Genomic DNA, 19391 nt, shown 5'->3' with positions numbered 1-19391 from the left:
GGAATCCAGCGCTTGGTATTGAACTTCGAACAAAAGAAAAAGGGGGACGTTGGTGGCTCGGGATTGGGTGAGGAAAAAAAGTGTGAAGAGGTCGTGGACAGGCCGCGAGATATCTGGAGTGATTTCAGTGAGCGGACTTCCCAATGGGCTTGAGTTGACCTCTACCTTTGGTTTCTCGCCCTCCCCGTACCCTTTGGTATACCGCAGGAAAGCTGGTCAGCACCATCATGATAGCAATACCTGTGAATATGGCTCTTGCCTGAGCTACTAACGATGCCTGTTCGAAGGGTCTTACACAAAGATATCCGAGGCCTTCGAGGAGTTCTGGAGCATCAGCTTTCGTAAACGCAACTTTGAATCCCAGTGCTGCAATGCCTAAAGCTAGGGAAGCTGCTGTAGCGAGGTGGCGAGAGGCCCATGGTACGGCCCTCCTCGAGAGGCGTTGGATAACATCAAGATATGTTACGAGCACAAGAAGCCACAGTAATATGTTGTGTGCTGGGAGGAAAGTTCTTGCGATGTCTGGCTCCCCGGCATGCTTTTGACCTGTCTGATTCCAGGCGCGAACGATTCGCAATAGTACCAGCAGCGAAGCTGCAAACCAGAGCTCCAACGAGCCTGGCAGCGTCGCAGCATTGCGCCTGTACGACATTAACAAGTCACACTTTACGATCGAATGCAAGTCCTACCGTTTCAAAAGCAGCCATCCAAGCCAGCTGGAAGAAACCCAGTACCAGAAGTGCTGTTCTTCTTCAACGTAGCTGGTTGCAAACATCATGATTCCATATGCAGTGAAAACGAGTGAGATCCACAGTCCGGTCGCTTGGGTTTCGAGCAAGGCTGTAGAGACAGTCGCTGTCCCTGCAACCGTTGCCAGTGCGGCTAGACCAATACCAATACCGAGTCTCGACAGATTGTAGTTACTCGCAGTGCTGCTCATGACATCTTGAGCGTGTTTGGAGAACTGCGATCATTCAGCAGTCGAATAGATGAAGGCCCACCCTGTTACTGACCCTTGTCAACGCATGCAGCGCTGCAGCCGTGTCGATGTGACTGGGAACATCTACTAGGCTTGCTGCGTCGAACCAAAGACAGCTCAGCGTCTCTCCAGCGGACATTGCCAAAGTACAGTCATCCAGCGTTTCGGCTTCGCTGAATGATAGTCTGGGGAAAGCCCCGCGGACAATATTCAAGATTTGTCGAGCGTTCTGCAAGAGAAGGCCTACTCTTACGTCTACAAGGGTCATCAGCCGAAGTCCCCTTGCGGACATTGCTCTTTAGATCTCACCAACCTTTTTCCCAAAAGCCCAGGAGATCTGGTATGAACACGCCCAAGTTATTGAGCGGTATTGGAAACCCCAGTAAGCCAGCAAGAGTGGGGGCGATATCGGACTGTTCTACCGTGTTGTAGTAGCTGAACGTGGCTTCGGGCAAGGCGACCGGGGATTCGGAGCCTTGGGAAATGGTTTGAAGCTTCGGGGACATGAATACCAGTGCTGGAGAGGTCTCGCCTTCTGCCGAGCCCCCATGGTTCCCAGCGTCGTTCATGCCATGATCGCCGCACAGGACAAAGAGCGTGGAGTGGAGATGTTCCTCCGTCTCAATTGCTCTGTATATCTGTTCGACAATGCCATCCATTTCTGACTGCTTCGGAACCATGTGAGGACTGGGTGAATTAGTGCTCCTGGTCAAACATGATCTCGTATGAGGGCTACCTTCGTGGTCCGGATTTATGCCCAATGTGATCAAGGCCTAGATAATGCATGATCATGCCATTCCAGTCGCTCCGCTTCAACTCTGACGGAATGTTCCTCGTCACATTATGATCTACTTCGGTAAAATCCTGGCAATTGACTCTTAGTACGGCTATTTCTACTGTACATTTCCTTAAAAGAACAACCACTGACCGATACGAAAAAGCTTGAAGTACCATCGACACGAAGAAAGGTATCGGGAAACAACTTCAGCCAGGTATCGTCCCCATACATGACCAGCTTTCCTCCTTGCTTGTCCTTCAATTGAGCGAGCCAAGTATCCTGACTTGCAAGATTGGAAGTCGTGTCCGACTCGGCAAAGTTGAGAATTACATCAAGGAAGGAGGGGATGGATCCGGTGGTGATTGCTTTGACTCTGGGCATGGTAATGGTAGGCGAAGTTGCATGGGCGGTGAAAGGCATGGCAGCGCCGGATCTTATGAGGCTGGGAAAGTAAATTAGCGTCTAGAGACACTAGATGCACCACACTGATAGCTCACGCTTGAGTAAATTTGAAGCCCGACTCGGGAGAGTAGACGAAGTCACTAGGAGAATTAGTGTGATTGATTGACGCTGATGTAGAATGGGAGGCAACCTTCTGAGCGCATCGACCACCATGAATATGACCTTGTCGAACGGTGCTGATGCAAGTTGGCCGCCATTGTTCGGGTCCTGGAAGGTGGCCCTGCCTGGTATAAAAGGTTTGTAAGGAAAGAAACCGGTTGCAAAGATAAAGATAGATATGGGTATCAGTAGATTTGCGAGGGTCAAGAGCAGTAAGGAAAGGCTTCGCGGCGACATGACAGAAGCATGCTTGATGACCTTGATCATTTTGTGGCTGCTGACCAAAGAAGGCATATAATTCTTACGGGCATTGCCAGTAGACAAGGTTAAGTAATGCTGACCACTTTTAGTGATTTCCCAAGCATAAGTTTGTATCTTCTCAATGTTTCTGTTGAAATGTGGCCCCCGCGCATCCCAGCCACCATGTTTTCCAGCCACCTGATTTTGTACTGTATTTAGGACCTGGCCCCGGAGAGGTTTTGGAGAATCAATCCGTCTGTTCTGCACATCACATACCTGAAATTCTAACAGTTTCGAGTCTGCTATAGGTCCGGGAAGCCTCATGGCGCTCATGCACCTCTACGCCGGCGAAGATCTCCCGTCAGCCTTAGCCAGAGCCCCAGTTACTCTACTTGTATCGCTTTAAAGCTTTTCGCTTTATCGCTTGATCACTTGACCGCTTGATCGTGCTATCGTGCTTGGTCGTGCTTGGTCGTGCTTGGTCGTATCTCGCTCGGTCTGGCTCTACCGTCTGGGTGAAAGACGAAATACTCCGACAGGGCACGCTTCCAGAACATTGAGACAGAACAGCAACCTTCATAGTTTGTGCTACTCATCTGTGCTACTCATCTATGGGACGCCGGTGCACAAGTCATAGCATACAGTCCAACTGGGGCAAACCCACACAATTCAAGGTCTTAGACTTTTCTTTCTGTCCCTCGCGCTCAAGCGTGGTCCAACCCTCTTTCCTTTTTTGTAGATAGGAAAAACCATCGAAGCTCTTGCTTTGCCTCGTCCTCGTTTCTGTACCCGGCTAGTGCTTCTGGATACCAACTCCGTTGTAGAGCTGGGTTGTTTTGCTTGATCGTTATCCATCTCTGTAGATGTAATGAGATGCGTTAGCACGTCGAGCTACAAGTGAAGGCTCCGGAAAGGGAAGCCTACCATCTTCGCTTGCAGGGACGTGTGCCTCTGGTTCCTTAGCGATCTCCTGCTCTGTCACTAGGCGTCCACAAAGTCAGAGAACTCTTGGGTCCGTAGCGACTGTTCATGGAGACGCCAACCTTTTTCTCTATCCACCATCTTCAGGTCCTCCTCAGGATTTGACTGGATCTTTGAGGCGAGCTCAATCAGTTTGGCTGACAACCGCTCCTTCCTTGCAATTTCCGCGGGTCCAAAGACATTGGATCGCAGCTTTGATTTGTTTGCCTTGTTTCGGCTTGATCTTAGACCCTTAGCCATGCCCGTGGAAAGTGTAGATCTCGGTATTCAAAGTGGCGTTGTATGCTCTGTGTGGGACGACTCTGTTCTGCTGCAGCAGTGAAGGAGTGGAGTGGGCGATGCTGTAATGCCTGGGTGGAAAGATTGTTTTCTTCCGTGTGCAGTTGGCGAAGAATCTAAACAATTATTTGGAATATTAGGGAAGTCCGAGCTATCTGCGCGTTGACGGTTCTGGCATGAAGTAGACGTTTGAAAGGAAGGCTGTTTTGGGGGGTTGTGGAGTAAGTGAAGTGTTTTTTTATGCGCGGAATTTCCACCGCACTTTCACATCACTCGCTCAACCTCTACACTACAGAACCGTCTCAGCGTCATTGTCTCAGCACTTAGCCCAAACCTGCAGCAATTGAAGTTCAAGAAGATTTGGTGTTCCCTCTTAAATCCTCTCTCTTCCTACATGTCAAAATTGGGTTACAACACCCCACGTCTTCGCCTTCTCAGGCCGAGAAGCCCTTCTTACTGATCATTTCCAAAACGCTCACGTCGCTCCAAGATGGCTTCCGCAGGCGCCCTCAACCCCGATATTGTGTCTGCCAAGGTGAAGACACTGATGAACAATCAACTGAAGACAATATTGAAAAAGGAAAGCCTTCCAGTCTCAGGCGCCAAAGCTGCTATGCAAACGCGGATCATCAATAGTGAGTCTCATGCAGCACGGCTTCACAATCAAATTGGTCTATCCAAAAAAGCACTGTGGATATGAGACTTCTGTGGCCAGTACTTTAAACAACGTTATAGGCCATCCGATAAGCTGACCGTGCCATACTCCATTTCCAGAACTCTACAGCTACGGAAACAATAACGACATAGAAGGCTTCAGTCGTCTCCGGAGCCTCGTTAACAACCCGGATCTAGATCCAATCCGCCGATCCCCCTCACCGTCTGCTGCTCGCACGTATCCGAATAATTCGGTACCAACACCAAACCATTACCAGCACTCTTTCAGCAGCTCTATCAGACCTGGATCGCACAATATGGCACCAAGCATAAATGGAACAGGGCCGAGTATGTACGGCCTTGATGCGTTTTTACAGTCACAGTGCTCACATAAGAGTAGGACCTCCCCAATTCAAAGCCAGTCCTTTCTACTCGATACTGGAACCTCTGTCGCCAGTATTAGATTGTAAAGGTGCGTTAGGTTAGGTTCCCGATGCTCATATTCAGTGGTCCGTGTTTTTTTGACGTCTGTGATTAATCACAAAGTTCCAGCCCGAGAGCAGACAAGAGATACAGTCAATTTGATAATCAATCTTCGTGCCGACATTGCGGAGAGACTCAGTGAGGATGGTTCTACAAGAGCCATGATATACTCTGCTTCAGAACCCATGTCGCCATTCTCAAAAGTCGACATTGAGTTTCCCTATCAGCTTGAGATTAAGATCAATCAAGATGAAGTAAAAGCCAATTTCAGGGGCCTCAAAAACAAGCCGGGGACAACGAGACCTGTGGATGTCACCACAATGCTGCGGCCCAAACCAGGTTACGATAACCACATGATAGTTACATACGCACTCACCAAGAAGGTGAGTCTTTTTGGACGACGATGAGATGCAGTCCCGTAATGAAATCCTAAGAGTCAAGAGTACTAGCTAATGGTCACTTACAGAGATTTCTGATAGTGGTCAATCTTGTTAAGCGTCATCCCGTGGAAGAACTGGTTGCGAAGCTCAAGTCTGGTAAAACAATAGCGAAAGAGCAAGTCGTACGTGAGAGTAGGTAGTCTCAACTCCAGGAATCAACCTTGACAATATTGACCATCGATTTTCAGTGATAAGCAGATCGGAAGACACGGAAATCGTAGCAACATCCTCAATAATGTCATTGAAATGTCCATTGTCGACGCTGAGGATCGATGTGCCCTGCCGTTCATCGGTCTGCAGTCACAATCAGTGTTTCGATGCCTCGTCTTTCCTTCAACTCCAAGAGCAAGCCCCCACTTGGACCTGCCCTGTCTGTAATAAAGCCGCTGCTTACGAACATCTACAAGTCGACCAGTCAGTGACCCTTTCTGGACTTGTCGATGGATTGTGGCTAACACGAATATGCAGGTATGTAGCCGATATCTTGAAATCGACACCGAAGTCGGTCGACCAAGTTACCATTGAGCCCAATGGTACATGGTCCCAAACTGCAGGGGGCGCTCCGTCACCGAGAACCAGCAACGGACGCACCAGTAGCGATGGTGAAGAGGACCTCGTAGAAATTCGAGATCTGCCGCGACTTGCTTCCGTGAAAACGGAGGTCTCTCGGGAGCCAGGACTCATGCGAACGCCTCCGATCTCATCGAGAGAACATTCGACTTCTTCAGCACCACTACCGCCGCCCAGTAATAAGCGATCTGCAGGTCAGGTAGTCGACCTGACTCTGAGCAGTGATGAGGACGACGATCCACCAAGAGGCCCCAAAAGGCAGCAACTGGTCCATAAATCCTCGAGTGGCTTCGGCAAACTCCCTGGACTGGAAAACGTGCCTTTAAGGACAAATGGAGAGAATGGAGGTGTTCCAAGACAACCATCTTCGAACCCTTTCACCACCCCAAATCATACGCCGAAAGAGTACACGCAGCCACGATGAGTCTGATGTGTCCAGGTCTTGGGGCCAGGAACCCCCTGGGTCTCTTTCCTTTAAATTCGGCACTAGCTCGTTTCTTTCTCGCGACGGGTATGTGCACCATTATTGTCAGGGTGATGTAGGGCGCATGAGATAGGAGCGGCATTTGCAAGGGGTTCTGGAGTCTTCCAAACAGCGGAGGAGCTGCTCAAATTACTGGTTTCGAGGCTTGGAAGGAAATGCACGGACAGCTTTTTCGCATACATACCCCAACTGCGTTGGCTTGAGCGTCTTAGATAGTATTGACGAACAATCCTTTACATGATATCCAAGCTCAATGAGGCTCTTTGGAGACGAAATTTTTCGTTCGACTCGTTTCATTTTCTTGGCATTTGAAACGTATTCAACCTCCCACCTAAACGGTACGCACATAACGTATCTCTGCCGCAATTCCTTCACGCCGAAAATGATCATTGACGTATCGAGGTCTCACAATCCCATATGACGCGGAAAAGTCCTTCTTCTCCCAGCCCGCCGTCCCGATGTCCTTCGAGACACCACTTCCCCCATACAATGCCTCGGATCCTTACGCAACCTTTCTCAACGCATCTTGCATGGATCTGCTTCTAATCGAAATGGTCCCGATGGCTTACAGACTAGCCAGCGAGCTTGCAAACCCGGAACAAGATGGCTTGAAGGCCTTGGACGAAGATGGACAGAAGGAGGCTGCTTGTCGGAGGCTGGAGACGCTAGGTTATAGAGTTGGGCAAGGGCTTGTTGAGAGGTGAGGCGGCGTCTTTTCTGAGTGTGCTGAGCGAGCAAGATGGGAGAGGCTTACAGGAAACCACGGTCAAGAAATCTTGCTTGCTCATGATTGGTGTTGCGGACAGGTTCTCGAGAGATCGGCCACGATTCACAGATACATTGGACGTGATTAAGTTCTTGTGCAAGGACATGTGGACGCTGGTATTCAGGAAGCAGATCGACAACCTGAAGACGAACCACCGAGTATGGATTGTCTACACTTTACTTTCAGGAACCGAACATGTAGGGTTTGCTGATCAACGGGTATGCAGGGTGTCTACGTTCTCACCGACAACAGCTTCAAACCATTCTCACGCATGAGCATGGTGTCGTCGTCGGAAGCAGTACACCGCGCGCAACCGGTACAGCCCAGATTGCTATGGAGCCCAGATTGCTAGCATGCTAACGCTCCTTGAAGTTTCTCTGGTTTCCATGTGGTATTATTCGAGGGACATTGGCAAGCATGGGGATCAACGCGATGGTGCAAGCGGAGACTTCAGAACTTCCAGCTGCAACATTTCAGATCAAGACTATCACTGCTAAATCTTGATACCCATCATCTGCATTGCTTTTCACTGATGCTTAGCGGCATGGTTGGTGTTCGATTTGCTAGCGATGACGACCAAAAGCATTTGATAGACATGTGGAAAAGATGTCCGTGAATTCATGTCTAAAAGCCTTGCTTATAGTCTCTATCGTGAGCTTGCAGACTTCTAGAAGCTAAGAAATATAACCCTGCTGCCCGCTGATGCCTGCGCAATTGTTTGAGCGGGATCTCATAGCCTACTTGGAAATGCTTCGATCAGTGAGATGATCTTAGCCAAACTTTGCTACCTATAATGCTTTTGGGGTAGACACTTGAGGGATCGTGAATGTGGGAGATATGAAATAAAGTATCAAAGAAGTGGGGAAGCCGAGACAAACGAGAAGCCGACGTATGGGTGAATCACTTTGGCGGTGGGTTGTGCACGAATTCGACACCTTTCTCGATGCTGCCCTTCAACCCGGTTTTGCAAGCCTCGAGAAGATTCTTCTCGTCATCATTTACTTGTGGGAGGATATTGTTGGCCTTCTCCGCTCCAGAGGGCTAAAGCACAATTAATACACATCATTTTGGGAGGAAGGTCGTTGCAGACGTACCCCGAGCTCGACAGGTACAGAGAAGTAATCAACACCAGTTTCTTTGGCGATTGCATCGCCGCCAGTGACACCTGGTAGGTAGATGAACGTCGGCTCAACGATTCCTTTCTCGCCTTTAGCAGCCTTGATCACCTTCTCCGCAAAGCTAGGTGCAGAAAGTTTAGCAAGTCATGCGCCTGACGAGGGACCATGAACGTCCTTACCGGAAACCGGCGTATGCCATGGAGAGAGTTGCGGATCCTGCGCCCCCTTTAGCCTCGACGACCTCATCTCCGCCGAATTGGACACCTAACCTCTGGTTAGTAAGATGACTACCTTCAGGAAGCTAGTGACGAACGCTTGATTAGAGGCGCGAGCTTCTCTGCCGGAATTTTAACTGCAGGCTTTGCGAGACTGAAAAGAGGTACGATGGTCTCGCCAGAGTGACCACCAATGACAGGGATGACGGTCTTGGAAGGGTCCTTCTCGCCAGTGATGTCCTGAACAAAAGTCTCGGCGCGGACGACATCCAGAGTGGTGACACCGAACAGACGCTTTGGGTCAAATTTGCCGGCCTGCTTCATGACTTCGGCAGCAATGGGAACAGTAGAGTTTACTGGGTTAGAGATGACCAAGATGAAGGCTTCTGGGCTGTACTCTCCAATGCCTTTGACGAGGTCGCGAACGATGCCAGCATTAATCTTGAAGAGATCATCACGGGTCATGCCAGGCTTTCCTGTTTCTCCGTCAGCTCTTGAATGCGTGGCTTGAAGCTCGAATTACGGACTAGGAATGCCAGCAGGGATGAGTACGACGTCTGCTCCAGTCAAGGCCTTCTTCAAGCCATCATCAGCAGGTAGATATCCCGTGATTTTCTGTTGTCTCTTAGTTACCAGACCTTAAATGACGCTCTTTAGGGGCACATACGGCTATTGAGGAGATGTGAGAGAGATCGGCTGTGACGCCAGGAGTATTGACAACATCGTAGAGTGAGAGCTCATCGACCAATGGGCTGGCTTTCAGGAGAAGGGAGAGGGGCTGGGCGAAGCAACGTCAGCACTGATCTAGTTGCTTGACATGTTTCAGCAAAGAGCTCCCTACCTGACCAATGCCACCAGAGGCCCCAAGAACGACTGGACAGCTGTCAGAAAAGGGAACGCCAACGTTGTGCTAACGGCAATGCCTACCTGCTTTGACCATCTTGACTGAGTGAGACGAGGTACGAGATGTTCTGCAATTGCCCGTCAGTAATTTGAGGACTTGAAGAAAACGTATTTGACTTCGCTACCAGCAACGGGTAGATTGGATCAAGAGGAAAGAGGTTTTGTCGGACAGTCGGTGAGGTTGATCGAATGCGTTGGTTGGAGGTTGGCCGGAGAAACCCCCCCCCCCCCTAAAACCCCACCAAAGTAAGAAGGCTGAATGTTTTTGGCGGGCTCGCGGGGTCATGAACGGCCGACTGGCACTAAGGCGCTTTGAGTTTGACCGTTGACAGACTTCAGAATCTGCTTTTTGGGTTATCGACTTATGAAGCTACTACCTATGTCTACGATGCCTACCTTAACTTTCACATTTCTAACGTTATCCCAATACGTCGTCCATCTGAGCAAAGACTCTCATATCATGTTGGTATTTTGTGCGGCTTTACAAGGTCTCTAGCACAACACCATCTCCCCAACGCTCAGCATACCTCTCATACAAAGCAGAGCGGTCGCAAGAAATGCATCGACTCCGTATTGTATTGCGTGTGGGCTAAGATCGAGCTGGGTACTGCCTCGCAATGTGGCAGCATGGTAGAGCCCTGTCACATCTCCCTTCAAGACTCATCACGTAGACTTCTCTTCCGCCTTCTTTGCTTTTGAGCCACGAATTTTCGGTTCAGGATCTTCCTTCTTTGGTCTCTGTGATTCGCGGATAGCACTGGCGCGAGCAACGGCCTCTTGACGAAGATCTGCTCGGTAGCCTTGCTTCGCTGTGTAATTGACGATACCTTTGTAAATTCTGCCAGCTGGTCAGCAGATTTGAACTCCAAACTTCGGGATCGTACAGCGGTGACTGACTTTGGTCCCGACTTCTGCCCGCTCCACGAGACCTCGTTCTTGTTGACTGCCGGTCGATTGAGATGCTTTGTCTTTTTGGTAGCCAACGTCACGCCGCCTTTCTCTGCAGGATGAATGCCAACGGCCTACTCCAAGGAGAGCAATCAGCTTCCATTCTCGAGCGATCTAGGCATTCATTTTTTGGTGCGAGAGCACTAGTATTGCGTACCTTGTTATTGACGAAGCCGGCATACTAGGGTTATCGTCAGTCGTTGAATAAGTGAGCTTGGGAGTTGCAGCCTACCTTCCTAGAGTGCTTGTTCATCAAGTTGAGAGGATCTCTCGAGAATTGGGAACCCCCTCCGCTTTTGCGCTTCACCAAGAATGCGTTGTTCGGACCTGGCATTGATTCATTAGGACTGAGGTCCATACGAAGTGATGGCATACCGAAACATACGGCATATCTCCCAGACAAGGTCCTGAGACACGTTCGATTGCAGGTGTTCGGTCATCTTGAAATGTAGTTCTGCAATGGATATCAAATCAAATCTTAGTACGACTTTTGTGGGAGAAGGCTCGGTTGAGAATAGGAGCGCGCCAACCGCGCTTAGGCTCAAGTAGCCATTGCACCGTAAATAAGAGTCGTAGAGCGTCAAGAAATAATCTAGCTGGTCATGCATTGGCGGTACATTTTGGCAGGCAAAGAGCCAGCTTTAGTCATTCATTTTTCTTCAATAACTGTGAGACACATTTTTAAATCGCCCGAAAATTGCTTTTTATAAGGCCAGGAGTCGATAGGGCAGGGTTTCGCAACGATACGATTACTGGGATACTAATCCATTGGACAATTCACCTATTCCTGGTATCTAACGAAGACCGCCTCCATTGAAATTTGCTGAGAAAACGATCGTCTGAATTCTGCGAGTACAGTCCACCCAGTCCCTCTAACACCGGCCCTCTTCTTGACTAATGTCTAAGTGCCCCGGTAAGCTCCATATCTGTAGTGGTTCGGAATTAGTACGCTGGTGCCATGCAAGGACGAGATGCAGAGGCAACTTACTTCCAAATCCTAGCACGCATATCTCCACTACCTGTTGCAAACAACTCACCCTGAGGACTTGGAGCAACGGAGATGACTGGGTAGTGGACAGCTGTTAGCAAAAGTCTTAGTCCGCTAAGGACAAACATCGTACCTGAATTCTTGTGGCCCTGAAGCATCAATTGTGTGTCGCCAGTGCGTGGGTTCCAAAATTGGACCCCACGGTCCTTCGAACCACTCAGTACCCACTCGCCATCTGGAGTAAGTGCCACACTGAGAACGAAGTCCTGCGGGGTTTGTATTAGGATCCGCCTTCGATCGTTCGCGCGAGCGGAGGGCCTCGCTTACCTTATGACCTTCGAAGGTCCTCACCAACCTCCCACCTCTTATCATTCCACCTCCCATCATGCCTCCTCTATTGTCAGGAGAGAGTTGCCACATCTTGATGGTCTTGTCCAGACTGCCACTAACTAAGGTTTCGCCATCCGGTCCAAAGGCAACAGAATAAACACTATCTTTGTGGCCATCCATACCATCGAGTCTGGCAATGAGGTGGCCATTGCGTACGTCCCAGACCCTAACGCTCTTGTCAAGGGAGCCCGCTGCGACATAGTCGCCTGAAGGGGAGATCGCTACGGTTGTGACGCCATCTTCGATCATAAGATTGAGAGACTCGCGGTTGTACTCCATGTCCCAAACGCGGACTGAATGGTCGCCACTTCCAGAAGCGATGTGTCTGCCGTTGCTAGCGAAGTCTAGAGAGTAGATATCCTGCTCATGGCCCGCAAAGGTGGTCTTGATAGTACGACTTTGAATATCCCAAACCTTATAGTAGAGGATTAGTCAGACCTTTGACATCAACACAAGGCATTGAGAGACCTACTCTAATCTGCTTGTCCTCTGCACCAGTCGCGAGGTACAATCCGTCAGGACTGAAGCATACGCTTCGAATATACAGGTCGCCGTCCTTGTCGACTGAATCGTCCTGTAGTTTAGTAACCTGGTTGCCAGTCGAGACTTCGAAGATCTGCGCCGAGCGATTGCAGCCAGTGGCCACATATCTTCCGTCGCGGCTGAAACGTACGCAGCAAACAACACTCTCGTGGAGAAGATTATGAACGAGGTCAACATCCAACACCCGTCGCACATTGGGGTTGAAGATTGCGAACCAATCGTTCCCATCACGTTTCTGTTCTGGCCTCATTTGATCAGGATCCAGGTCTGCAAGCATGTTGCCAACGTTGTGGAACGGCGGAGGAGGGCTTGGTCTTCCCATTTGAGGGGAAGCTCCCGAATAAGACATAGGTTGAGACTGCTGCGGGGTATTCGTATGGCCCAAAGGCCCGCGGTTGTTGCGTGGCTTGCCAGGACCTGGGGAAGCAATCTGCGCTTGCGATCCGTAACCTGTATACATACGTCAGCATTGGACGGGCTACCAACGACGATCCTAATCCCATAAACGTTTGCGTCTTACCGTTCACTACTGGCGGCTGAGGATAGTTTCCCTGATAAGGACCGGACTGCAATCCTTGCTGAGGTTGAGGCATCTGGTGGGGAGGTGGACCTTGCTGCTGCTGCTGATCCTGCGAGGGTGGCACCAAGCCAGGGTTACCCTGCCCCGGAGGGTTTGCCATGATGCCACCAAACAAGTTGCTTGGACCGTGACCAATTGCTGGAGGCGCAGGCTGTGCCACTCCACCGTGGGGCGGTAAACCACTGACGCCTACATGCGAAGGGGGCCCCCCACGAGCTTCAATCTCGTGGCGTAGACGGGCAATGTCTTCATCGTATCTGGTTCAAATCATTAGCGATTACGGTGTCATGCCGCTAGCGCGACGGCGTACCTTTGCTTGATCTGCATCTGATTACGCTCTAATTCGTACACCTTCTGTCTAACCAGCTCCATCTCTTGCATCTGAGCCGCCACTATATTTTCCGCTTGTGTCAGCGTTCTCTTCGAAAGTGCTCGCTCTCTTTGTGCTCTCATGCTTCTTCCTGATCATGTGGGCTTGTGAGGAGCTAGCATTCAGGAAGAACAACAATGTTTGAGGATCTCTTGCAACTTTGATAGTAACGAAGCAGCGACCAACTGCAGCTTTAGGCAGTGGCTACGCCTTCGCGAATCACTCAGGAAACGTAACCAACGTACTATTTTGATCATGTTCACCAGCTCTGTCCTGTGCATGGACATCGAACTCCCTTCGGATCTGATCAAACAACTCTGACAAACGATTGTTGCTGTTGTTGGCGGATGTCGGCCCCATCCCACCACGATGCGCGTTGTACATGTTGATTGAGATTCGCTCCAAGCGTGGTCTTGGCGACGGCAGCTCGCAGATCTTCCAACAATTCAGACGTGGGATTGCGATTTGAGGAGGAAGGTAGTGCTGCTCCAGCGATCGGAAGTTATGGTATATTTGCGAGGGTATGAAAAAGCCGCACGTGGAACGCACGGACAGTGGACGATCTCGGCCTCTCGATGCCTGTAGAGAGCGCGTAGGTGCTTGAATGGTGTTGGCAATCGAATATTTGCCCAAATACGCTGTTGGAGCACGTCGATGGGAGCCAGGCACGAAGGAGGTAGGGAAAGAGAGCTAGACCGTATGACGAAAGCCAAATTCCACGAGTCAAACTGCAGTATGGCTGTTGAGGATTGGTGACGTATGGGAGGTATTGGTGGCAAGTAAAGCAATGAGAAATGGATCAGAAGCAAAAGGGTTGAGGCGTCTGCTCCTGAGGTAATGTTAAGGAGGAGTAAAGATGATGAGAATTGGAAGAAAGGTGGTGGAGCGAGCGACACAGAAGGAGGAACTACTCGGCGCACCAGGGCGGAGACACCTCTAATTTTTAGCCTTCTGGGCCGCTGGAGGTGCCATGCAGCAGCTCGGGACCTAAAGTAAAAATGAACGGGCCCTAATTTAGCGCTTGATGAACGAGGGTCTCGGTCTCGATCCAAGCATGCATAATCGATTCCACTCAGACAGGTCACAGGCGATGATTATTATCCCATCATAATAATAACAATAATAATAATAATAATAATAATAATAATAATAATAATAATAATAATAATAATAATAGTAATGATAGTAATAATAATAATAATAATAATAATCACCTTGTCACCTTACTTACCTACCTTACCCTCACCAGTGTACCAATCTGGCATCTGCATCGAAGAGCAGTGACTGGCAAGCACATGCCATGTGCAGAGATAATCTGCATACCCTTCTGGTGTGCAGACATCAAGAGAGTCTTTGTCTCGTTTTATGCAACATTGAATCAGAGCTTTCGTGCAACGTATCATATTTGACTTCTCTGATCCAGCATCCGCGGAAGCAGCACTTTGGTTTTCTCGTACACCAGGAAGGTCACCCAAGTACTAGGCATCACCCTGAGCAGGTTCGGCCCCAGCCCTTTGTAGAACCCTGCCAACCCTTCCTTCCTCCACACCTGGGCAACGACATCCCTCGCACTTTTGTATGTGCGGTCTGCATCGTACATTTGCAGCCGTGCACGTACAACCTGATACGGATATGTTGCGCTTCCCGCAAACATCTTTGCGAGCCCACTGAGCACTAAAAAATCTGCCGCTCCCAGATCCTTCTGCCCCCCGTCCAAGCTGTGACCTCTGTAGATCTTGAGCTGTTCGTACGCCATAAACTGTAGAGCCCCGTGCGAGACGCCGACGAGTGAGGGGACCAAGCCACGGTAGAATCCTAGCAGACCTTCTGATCGGTAGATTTGTCGCGTGCCGTCAGATATGGACTTGTATGCTCCCGGATGGCTGCTAGATGTAGACAACATCCGTGTCTTGATAACCCAGATTGGGTTCGTCGCAACGGCAGTCAGGACTCCTAGATCAGATGTCAGTATGGCGATAGGTACGTATCAAGGTGATGGCGTACCTGCAGTACCAGACGCGATAAAAAAATCGTAGTACGATAGTCCACCGTTCTCGAATCCTCGATATGATCGAATCCCTTCTTTGGTTCTGTCATACCACACAAAGTACAAGGCCCAGCTTAACGAATTGCCTACGAGGTTAGGCGTAAGGCCCCGGTAGAGGGCGCTGATGGTCCCCTCATTGCGGACAATTCTTTTTACCAGTCGCAGCGAGCCCCCAAACTGTGAAGGAGAGTCTCGGTCAACTGGCCAGGATACTCACCTTTCAGTATCGGTACGTGGCAGAAGAAGTACTCTTAGATTTTACCTTGTAGCCGTGTCTTGATCACATCTAGCGGGTGGGCAACTAAAGTCTGACATGTTAGGACAGGCATTGAATTCTATGACAACATCGTACCGACGCAATCCCAGCCGCAAAGCCCGCGAATGCTTCTATGAGCCCTCGAGGGAGCTGTCGGTATTCTTTACTCATGGCGTGGTGGATAGGGAAACCCAACTTGCAGGATTGAGTTGAAATATGATCTATTTACAAAAGCTCGACACGGAGAAGAAACCTTAAGGTCACTTGCCCATAATTTGGCTTTTATTTCCACTCCGCCATTATTGCTTGATCGCGGGACCCAATGCCCACAGCCATAGGGCATTCTGTCGATTGATGCCTTCCCTTCACTAGCCCATTCCCTAGATTTTTGTGCATCGTGAGCTATGGTCCCTGCGCTCCGCATCCATTTTCCCCGAAACCAGCTACTCCGCCAAGGGCGATATAAGTCTGCTCTCATGTTAGATAAGTCCCAGACACTTCCCCGATACATCTGCGCTTGCGATGCCTACCTTATGAGGGTTGGCTTAGGATTACTCATGGTGTAGCCTGCCAAAAATGAGCGTTTGCCTCCATGCTTCGTGCCTAAATTAGGTCGCACCAAGATACAAGATCAACGGAAGATATCCACTGAGCCTTGTTAGCTTAGGAAGCCTCAAGGGAAGTAAGAGGTTGTACTAATGAATGGCAACTCTGGAGATATCGATCATCTTGGTGATCCTCTCCTATGTTCAATAATGAGCAATCTGCATTACCTGCCGTATGTGATAGAATGCGGGCATACCTTTGTCTCTTCAGAAGGCTGCCACATCATTGCGGAAGCGCACTGTTTGTTTGTGCGAGCAGGTGTTGCTTGATGCTGGGTTGTCACTGTGACGAGCGTTTGAGATCGAAAGGATTGGCAACTTGTCCGAAAACACGCTAGAAATGAAATACATAGACTAGAGAGTTTAAAATACGGGGAATACTTTCGACCGCTCAGGCTCAATCTCATCCAGATTAAAGCATCAGCTTGCTAGGCTTCGAAGAACTTAGAACTGGCCAGCATGTCTGGCGCTAGGCACTGGTACGTTATGACTCTCGTGGTGATTGGCGCGACTGACACTCGGCTCAGGGAACAAGATAAGGAAGCTACAGTATACATTGGGAATCTAGATGAACGAGTATCGGATAGCCTGGTGTGGGAATTGATGCTACAAGCTGGGCGGATAGTCAATGTGCATCTACCAAAGGATCGGGTCACCCAGACTCATCAGGGATATGGCTTCGTGGAGTTCATCAGCGAGGAAGATGCAGAGTATGCAGCAAGAATCATGAACCAAGTCAGACTTTACGGCAAGCCTATAAGAGTCAATAAGGCTTCAGCGGACAAACAGAAGACTGTAGAGGTTGGAGCAGAGTTATTCGTTGGCAATTTAGATCCCATGGTTACCGAACAAACGTTGTATGACACATTTGGCCGGTTTGGCAGTCTGATCTCTGCCCCAAAGGTACGACATTCCATTACCAGGCCCCTCGCTAGAACAAGCTAATCGTTGACAGGTCGCTCGAGATGACGCCAATCTTTCCAAAGGCTACGGATTTATATCTTTCTCAAACTTCGAAGCTTCGGACGAAGCCATTGCCAACATGAACGGCCAGTACCTGATGAACAAAGAGATATCCGTCCAATATGCATACAAGAAAGATGGAAAGGGCGAACGTCACGGTGACCAAGCTGAGAGAATGCTGGCAGCCCAGGCAAGGAAACACAACGTTCAACCAACAGCTCAGCCGTTGCCAGCAGGCCTCTTTTCGGGAGGGGCACCCAATGCTCCTGCTGCAATGATTGACGGTGATGGGGGACGTCCAGGCAGTGTCGCAGGATTCATGAATGGGCGCGCAGTCATGTCCAATGGGAATTATCAAAACGTACCTCCACCGCAGCAGCAGCGCCCCGCACCTCCTTCGCAGCCTCTACCTGCACCTCCATCTGGCTTGCCCGCGCGGCCACCACCTTCTCAGGCTGGATATGGCGGTCCCCAAGGCTTTCTGCCTCCAGGTTTCAACCCTTCTCAGCAGCAAGGCTTCCCCCAATCGGGTGCTCCGCCACCTCCAGGTTTTGGTCCTCCACCTGGATTTGGACCGCCTCCTGGCCAAGGCCCTCCACCCGGGATGCCCCCGGGATTTCAACAGCCAGGATTTGGAAGGGCTAGATAGTAGAGAACGTTCGGGGGAGCACCGTAGCAGGCAAAGAACGAGAAACGAAGGGACCCGAGAGAAAGGATTAGCTGCCGTCACGACATATAAGATTATAGGAGGCCTGTCTTCCCAATGAATGAGGTGAGTGGATACATGCCGCTTAGCCGGCACGTTCAGTGACAAGCAAACCAGCGATGTTTATCAGTTGAGGGGAAGATATTCAAGCCTTTCGCAAGTCTCCGAACAGACCCTCACCAGCCTCGGACATGATATTACACCGAGGCTGTAGGCACGATCATATCGACAATAATAGTATGTAAAGTAATGGCAAACAGACTGATTTTGCATCTGAATGATTCCAATCAACATGACCTGCCCTGAAAGCTAATTGTATTCCATTGATTCTCATACTCCTCGTCGAACTCCTGGCAATCCCGAGCCCAGTGACTGACGAGCGTTCATTGGCCACGCAAACCAGCGCTAAATCGCTAAAGGAAGCTCAAGCCATACATAATGATATTACACGAGAAGGCTGGCATATCATTCCCATAGCGTGTTTTGAAGGTTTTACTCCCGAGGGACGCTTGTGAATCCCCAAAGCGCTCAAATTATCGACGCCAAACCGCTAGATATATTCCCAGTCAAATTCGACGAAATTAGTAGTCACAGCCCAAGTGATCTGCTTTGACAAGTCCACGGCCACCCAGTGCTACCACAGCCCCAAAACACTCATGAAAATGACACGAACTTTGGGTCTCTCGGCAACCCATCTGGCCCGATATTGTTCTTCGCGAATCTTGCCTCAATGTACATCCTCCTTGCCTCGTCGAATCCTATCCTCCTGCTCTTCATAATCTTTTGGACTTCCCGCTTTGCCTGCCGGTCAAGTCCGGCGCGAGAGTCGCCAGCGGCGACATTGGTCGAAAGGTCAAAATCAGTAGAAGTGAAGCCGGACTCGATATCACTTGCGAAGGAGGAAGGAAGGCGAGTGTAAATGTAGTCGGGAATAGGTACGAGGTGGTTCCACCGGTTTCGAGTGAGGTAGAGAGCTGGGAGGTGGTTAGCTGACAGTTTGATATTGTAGGGCTTGATGGTGTTTACCAGTTGCAAGGACAAAGGAAGAAAAGGTGAGAGAGTAGAGGATGTAGCCCATATCTACAGGTCTTCCAGGAGGGCTATCACTCGAAGTTTGGGATGCCGATGATGATTCGTGTGCAGCTCATAGGCGCGCGGTGATTCAACTTGACAGCTTCCCCCGACTTTCCTCGGAGCCTCCACCTCGCTCCCTTTGCCCACGCCAAGGCGCTAGTGAAGGCTTAGTGCCTTGGTAAGAGGAACAGCCAGTCAACAGAACAGGACTTTACAGGGTAACTATGTCTCGGGATTTGCCCTAGTGTAGTCAAGTAAGCACCGAGACTCGAGAGTCGGATGAACTCATGAACAATGGCGATGATGTATTATTTTTGGTTGGAACTCGGTTAGAGTATTCCTATCTGCTCAGGTCCTGAAGCGAAGCGCCTCCGGGCCTCCGCCTTTTGAAGGTTTCATGCACCTCCAGCCCAGGGCACCATGCATGATGATGATGATGCGTCCGAAGAGCTTCTCCTCCCTTTCTCCCT

At 49.9% G+C, this 19391-nt stretch overlaps 10 protein-coding genes across 10 annotated transcripts; 3 read left to right on the top strand and 7 right to left on the bottom strand.

The window, feature by feature from the left end:
* Positions 1-124: 124 nt before the first annotated feature.
* On the bottom strand, positions 125-2882 carry HO133_000295 (uncharacterized protein; the record flags this gene model as incomplete). Its single annotated transcript, XM_037291234.1, has 7 exons — positions 125-641; positions 690-964; positions 1014-1222; positions 1293-1752; positions 1908-2199; positions 2255-2299; positions 2350-2882. The coding sequence occupies 7 exons, from the start codon at positions 2880-2882 to the stop codon at positions 125-127; spliced, it is 2331 nt and encodes a 776-aa protein (XP_037152669.1).
* Positions 2883-3227: 345 nt separating this feature from the next.
* Positions 3228-3779, bottom strand: HO133_000294 (uncharacterized protein; the record flags this gene model as incomplete). The annotated part of the gene is made up of 3 exons (XM_037291233.1): positions 3228-3415; positions 3483-3539; positions 3602-3779. 3 exons carry the CDS (start codon positions 3777-3779, stop codon positions 3228-3230), a joined length of 423 nt encoding a protein of 140 aa, XP_037152668.1.
* A 529-nt stretch (positions 3780-4308) lies between these two features.
* HO133_000293 (uncharacterized protein) lies at positions 4309-6389 on the top strand (the record flags this gene model as incomplete). The annotated part of the gene is made up of 7 exons (XM_037291232.1): positions 4309-4453; positions 4593-4820; positions 4873-4944; positions 5019-5338; positions 5422-5527; positions 5584-5809; positions 5864-6389. The coding sequence occupies 7 exons, from the start codon at positions 4309-4311 to the stop codon at positions 6387-6389; spliced, it is 1623 nt and encodes a 540-aa protein (XP_037152667.1).
* Positions 6390-6907: 518 nt separating this feature from the next.
* On the top strand, positions 6908-7719 carry HO133_000292 (uncharacterized protein; the record flags this gene model as incomplete). Its single annotated transcript, XM_037291231.1, has 4 exons — positions 6908-7149; positions 7256-7373; positions 7442-7531; positions 7588-7719. 4 exons carry the CDS (start codon positions 6908-6910, stop codon positions 7717-7719), a joined length of 582 nt encoding a protein of 193 aa, XP_037152666.1.
* A 226-nt stretch (positions 7720-7945) lies between these two features.
* Positions 7946-9488, bottom strand: HO133_000291 (uncharacterized protein; the record flags this gene model as incomplete). The annotated part of the gene is made up of 9 exons (XM_037291230.1): positions 7946-7952; positions 8120-8256; positions 8310-8454; positions 8513-8597; positions 8647-9024; positions 9076-9163; positions 9216-9326; positions 9390-9421; positions 9476-9488. The coding sequence occupies 9 exons, from the start codon at positions 9486-9488 to the stop codon at positions 7946-7948; spliced, it is 996 nt and encodes a 331-aa protein (XP_037152665.1).
* A 626-nt stretch (positions 9489-10114) lies between these two features.
* On the bottom strand, positions 10115-11007 carry HO133_000290 (uncharacterized protein; the record flags this gene model as incomplete). The annotated part of the gene is made up of 5 exons (XM_037291229.1): positions 10115-10289; positions 10349-10473; positions 10557-10580; positions 10632-10726; positions 10785-11007. The coding sequence occupies 5 exons, from the start codon at positions 11005-11007 to the stop codon at positions 10115-10117; spliced, it is 642 nt and encodes a 213-aa protein (XP_037152664.1).
* A 293-nt stretch (positions 11008-11300) lies between these two features.
* Positions 11301-13654, bottom strand: HO133_000289 (uncharacterized protein; the record flags this gene model as incomplete). The annotated part of the gene is made up of 8 exons (XM_037291228.1): positions 11301-11325; positions 11388-11463; positions 11521-11653; positions 11715-12191; positions 12250-12770; positions 12841-13157; positions 13211-13292; positions 13516-13654. The coding sequence occupies 8 exons, from the start codon at positions 13652-13654 to the stop codon at positions 11301-11303; spliced, it is 1770 nt and encodes a 589-aa protein (XP_037152663.1).
* A 1015-nt stretch (positions 13655-14669) lies between these two features.
* HO133_000288 (uncharacterized protein) lies at positions 14670-15744 on the bottom strand (the record flags this gene model as incomplete). Its single annotated transcript, XM_037291227.1, has 4 exons — positions 14670-15223; positions 15275-15517; positions 15580-15625; positions 15670-15744. The coding sequence occupies 4 exons, from the start codon at positions 15742-15744 to the stop codon at positions 14670-14672; spliced, it is 918 nt and encodes a 305-aa protein (XP_037152662.1).
* An 893-nt stretch (positions 15745-16637) lies between these two features.
* Positions 16638-17790, top strand: HO133_000287 (uncharacterized protein; the record flags this gene model as incomplete). Its single annotated transcript, XM_037291226.1, has 3 exons — positions 16638-16657; positions 16706-17081; positions 17134-17790. 3 exons carry the CDS (start codon positions 16638-16640, stop codon positions 17788-17790), a joined length of 1053 nt encoding a protein of 350 aa, XP_037152661.1.
* Positions 17791-18501: 711 nt separating this feature from the next.
* HO133_000286 (uncharacterized protein) lies at positions 18502-18925 on the bottom strand (the record flags this gene model as incomplete). The annotated part of the gene is made up of 2 exons (XM_037291225.1): positions 18502-18821; positions 18874-18925. The coding sequence occupies 2 exons, from the start codon at positions 18923-18925 to the stop codon at positions 18502-18504; spliced, it is 372 nt and encodes a 123-aa protein (XP_037152660.1).
* Positions 18926-19391: the final 466 nt, after the last annotated feature.

Source organism: Letharia lupina, assembly GCF_014066315.1.
Source record: "Letharia lupina isolate WasteWater1 chromosome Unknown contig_10, whole genome shotgun sequence".
Taxonomy (NCBI): Eukaryota; Fungi; Ascomycota; class Lecanoromycetes; order Lecanorales; family Parmeliaceae; genus Letharia; species Letharia lupina.
This window is presented reverse-complemented; position numbering and strand designations above follow the sequence as displayed.